The sequence below is a fragment of the Spermophilus citellus genome (assembly GCF_964194105.1).
Source record: "Spermophilus citellus genome assembly, chromosome: 16".
NCBI classification, from domain to species: domain Eukaryota; kingdom Metazoa; phylum Chordata; class Mammalia; order Rodentia; family Sciuridae; genus Spermophilus; species Spermophilus citellus.
Genome location: NC_138196.1, coordinates 82469763 through 82474409, shown reverse-complemented (window position 1 = coordinate 82474409; position 4647 = coordinate 82469763). Strand labels below are relative to the sequence as shown.

The following is a 4647-nucleotide window of genomic DNA, read 5'->3' as shown; positions in this document are numbered from 1 at the left end:
TAGATGGTCCATGAGGTTGAGGAGAGCATTAGTCCAGGGGAGGTCAACAGCTTTGGAGGCCCCGTGGGAGCTTGCTGTGGGTCCCTTTCCTCTCTCGTCTCCCTGAGCGAACTCTGGAAACACAGATGACCAGCGTATGTTGAAGGCCTGTTTCCCACACACTGTTATCAAGGTTGACGGACAAACCTGGGAATACATATTTTCCCTTCCATAATTCAGGAGGCTCCTGAACACCCTTGAGAGGCGAGCACCCCTAGGAGGACCCTCAGGCCTGAGGACCTGATCTCTGGAGCTTTGGGTGCTGTCCTGACTGACTCAGGCCATGAGCTTGAGTGAATCTGTCAGGGCAGTGGTACTTACAGGTGTCCACAGCCTGAGCCCAGATCTGGCTCTTCCCATGTGCACAGGGGTGAGAGCTGGTTCCTTGTGTGTGAGGACTGAGGATTGTCTCTGTCCCTCCTGTCTTCAGTGCCGAGGGGCCAGTGTGAAGGGTGGCATTAGGGGCCAGGACACGGTGCTGGTCTCCTCAGAGGAGCAGACCTTGGCCCTAATGTCAGCCCCTCTTCAGAGTCAGATGGAGTGAACAGGGGAGCACTCTGCGCCATCTCTGGGGGCTGGGCATTGCTGTGGGTTAGTAGTCACTCTAATGTCTCGGCCCAGCTCATGGTTTTACTGAAGATCGGCCCTGAGTCAACTGGAAATGCTGTCCTTCTCTCTGCTATCTGTCATCTCTTTGACTCTGTACAACTTTCTGGGAAATTCTGCGAGTGACCAGACCAGTGAGGATAATCGTGGCTTGACCTGCCCAATTCTCTTTCCAAACACGTGCTCTGGATCCTGAGGGGGATTGGATTGGGGTGAAGGGTGCCAACAGTTTCCTTGTAGGTGTCAAAGAAAGGGGACAAAAGGCATTGGGGTGTGACTGTGGAGGCCTCACAAAGTGATTGTGGTCACGTCCTGATGGACATTTGAGACACATGGTGGAAGGTGTCCAGGATGCCTGGGTGACTGTAGGAGGGACCGAGGTTAGAGACATGGAAGAGTCACATCCTGCCTCCTCAAGGTCACTGACTGGCCCTTCAGAGACGGGAATGTGGTATGAGCCTGCATGACCTCTTGGAAGGCAGTCCTGCTCAGGACAGGGCAAAGCCAGCAGGGTGTGACGTGGGGTGGACAGACTGTACAGACAGCAGCAGGGGAGCGGTGGCCCCGGTCCAGACTCTGCTGCTCTGACAGGGTGCTGTGGCTGTCTGGCTTTCCTCACACCCTTTTCCTGCCTGACTCCAACGTGCAGGATGTTTGGGCCTCAGAGCCCAGATGCCTGCAGCTTCCATGGGGACTTCTAGTGACTTGGAGAATGGCTTTGTGTCTGCACTTTTGCTTTCACATGTCCTGAGCTGTGAGTTACAGGCAGAGTCTGGATCTCAGCAGATTTGATGTGACTAAGAGAGTGTGAGCTGCAGGGTGCAGCTAGGAGCTGTCCTGGTGAACTGGTTTGTGAAGTCCCACTGAGTACAGCTAGAACCCAGGACTTTCTAGAGAAATCTACTTAAAAGTGGTGGCATGCATGGGATATTTGGGGTCCTCTGCTTTCTGTTGTGCCAATGGCATCTTTGGTATGACCCGTCCCACTCTCATGAGGTTCTGATGGAGCTGATGCAACCCACTGGCCTCAGAGACCACTGTTCAGCTGGACCCATGCATCCTCTCTGGGGCTTTGGCCAGGAGGAGGGTGGCCTTCCTGACAGGAACTCTGGCTCTGACTGAGCAGCACACGGGATGTGGGCAAGGTGGTCACTGTGCCCCCAGTCTGAGTGGAGGCAGAGCTGAGGGGCAGGGAGGAGGGAGAGGTGAGCACCAGCTGAGGCTTCTCCTCACTGCTGTGTGACCCTGTGTTCCTCCCTGACCTCCTAGTGCTGGGAGCCAGGCTTTTGTTTAGAAGAACGTGTTTCAGATTCTTGTTCCTGAGCTGCAGAGTCCAGCCTGAGACCATGGCAATCATCAAAGAGGCACAGACACAGAGAACTTGCTCTGAGCAGTTTATTTGAGATGGAGAAAATTGAGGACAATTAGATTGGGCTGAGGGGTGCTGACAGTTTCCTTGTAAGTGTCAAAGGAAGGGTGACCAAGTTTTTCTCTGGGCATTATATTCGGCGGCAGCAGAACATGTAGACTCTAGGACCCTGGAAGCAGGACCCATGGTTGCTTTCTCCTCGACGTCGATCACAGACACCTGATGCACAGCGGCATTTCAGGATCCCTCGTGCACCTGGGGACACAGAGAGAGCAAGTGGAATTGAGTGGTGAGTCAGACTCCTGGGAGAAGAGTCCTGGAGAAGGCCCCTGCTGGGGTGAGGTCAGCCCTGTTGGGGGCCCTGCACCAGCATTGGTCCCAGCCCTGTGACTAGGATCAGGAACACACAGCAGTGTCAGCCACTCATGGGCAGGAGACCCATTCTCACCTGCCTTGGCCTCTGTGAGCCCCTCACTCATCACAGGGACTCTGATCATACTCAGAGCAGAAGCCTGTGTCTAAATCCCCTGTGATAGAGCAGAACATTTTCTCTACAACCACGTTTTCCCACGTTTATCCCCAATGAGCTAATCCACGTTTGTCCACATTTTAAGGCTAATTATTTTGAAGTATTATTTGGAACGTAATCTCTTTGAGGTAGGAAGCTCTTACATCCTTTTTCTCTCTTTCTTCAATTTGGAGTAGGGAGTCAATCTAAGAGAGGTTCGGTTGGTCCTGAAAGTGAGAGAGGCCTCTGGGGACCCATTTCCCAGGCTGCCTTCAGCCTTCCTGATCCTCCATTCCTGTGCCCTGGTGGGGGCTCTCACCTGCTCTCTGAAGACCAGAGGCCTCAGTCTCGGCAAAGGAGATGGTCATGTCCTGGTCCTCTTCCCCTGGCTGCTCCTGGTCTGGGGCCTCCTCATTGTTTTCTGGGAGAGGCTCAGCCTGGGCCTGGAGGGCCAGCAGGAGAAGGGCAGCGAGGAGTGCGAGGGTCCTCATGGCTGGAGTCACTGGAGGAGAGGAGGCAGGGGCCTGAGTGTGAGTGGAGCGAGGAGTCGGCTGCATTTATAGGTGTGCGAGGAGCAGGCTCAGAGCCCAGGCTGCAGGTGACTTTGGAGGGGGTGGCAGGCATGCCCTGGAGTCCCTTTGAAGTTCTGTGTCCTGGTAGCTCCCTGCATAGTGTTGTGAGCTCTCTGTGTTGTCTGAGCCTGGTAGAAGCTGGCGGTGGTGATGGGGATGCCATGTTTCCTGCTGAACATCTGCTGTGGGTTTACCTTCTAGGATTGAGAAGAGAGCCGCCTGGGCAATCCCTTGTTCTTCAATAGTGCGACATAGTTTGGACAGAGGTGTTATCAGTGTGTAAATATTTGGGAGCATCAACAGGAGTGGGGCCAGGAGGACCTGGGCTCTCCTTTGATGGTGGAGTGTTCATGAGGGGTTCAGTCTCCTCCCTCCTGGTCTCCTCTATTTCTGGTTCTTCATGATTCAGTCTTGACAGGCTCTTTCTACCTTGGAATGTATCCATTTCTTTTAATATTCCAAACCTTTGGCATATGGGTTCATAGAGCAATTTGCTATTGATCTTGCATTTCTAATATATCTGATGATGTATCTTCTTCTTTGTCTCTGATTCATTTATGTGAATAATTTTTTTAATTATCCTGGCTAAAAGTGTGTGAATTTCCTTTATACTTTATACCCTCCAGCTCTGTTTTTCTGACTGTATATACATCAAGGCAGCATCTCATTGATTCCTGGTCTGGGCCGTATTGTGCCCTCCTTCCCAAGCCGTGGTTTTCTGCTGGAGTCTGGCTACACACAAGATCAGGAGCCACTCAAGCAGGAACAGACTTGATTATTTGAAAATGCCGCCAATGCCCCGAATGCCCCCGGGAACAATCCCAATTGACCCATGGGGCATTCCCATGGCACCCCAGAGGAAGTTCCCCCGGGAATTCCCTGGTACTCTACTTCCCCAACCAATGGGAACTCTCCAGGAGTCCTGTAGCAGGCCAAGGTGGACAGCAGGAGTCCAACATCCATATGAATGCAGGTCTTAACATAATCATATCATCTCAATGGCTTGCTGGCGTCAGGTTTCAACCAAAAATGCCATGCATCCTATTACTTGGCTGTGGCTCTTAGCAGTTTTCCTTGTTGTCTGGGTGAGATGAGGAGGTGCACTTCCAAGGCCTGCGTGACCCTCCCCCTTGGCTGAAGCAGGCTTCAGGCTGTCTGTGTCCTTGAGGATCCAGGGCTGTGGCCCTTGAGTTTTGTGGTTTACTTTCCACTTCCCTTCCCCTCAGGAAGTTTTCCAAATACTCTAGATCTTTCTTTTCTTTTCTTTTTTTTATTGTTGGTCGTTCAAAACATTACATAGTTCTTAATATACCATATTTCACAGTTTGATTCACGTGGGTTATGAACTCCCATTTTTACCCCGTATACAGATTGCTGTATCCCATCAGTTACATTTCCATTGATTTACATATTGCCTTTCTGTATTCTGTTGTCTATCCCATTCTCCACTATCCCCCTCCCCTCCCCTCCCCTCCCCTTCTCTCTCTCCACCCCCTCTACTATAAATCATTTCTTCCATTTGTATAATTTTTCTCCTACCCCTCCTTTCCTCT

General features: G+C 51.8%; 1 protein-coding gene across 1 annotated transcript; it reads right to left on the bottom strand.

The window, feature by feature from the left end:
* Positions 1-2144: 2144 nt before the first annotated feature.
* On the bottom strand, positions 2145-3013 carry LOC308635364 (defensin alpha 4-like; the record flags this gene model as incomplete). Its single annotated transcript, XM_081269716.1, has 2 exons — positions 2145-2269; positions 2842-3013. 2 exons carry the CDS (start codon positions 3011-3013, stop codon positions 2145-2147), a joined length of 297 nt encoding a protein of 98 aa, XP_081125842.1.
* Positions 3014-4647: the final 1634 nt, after the last annotated feature.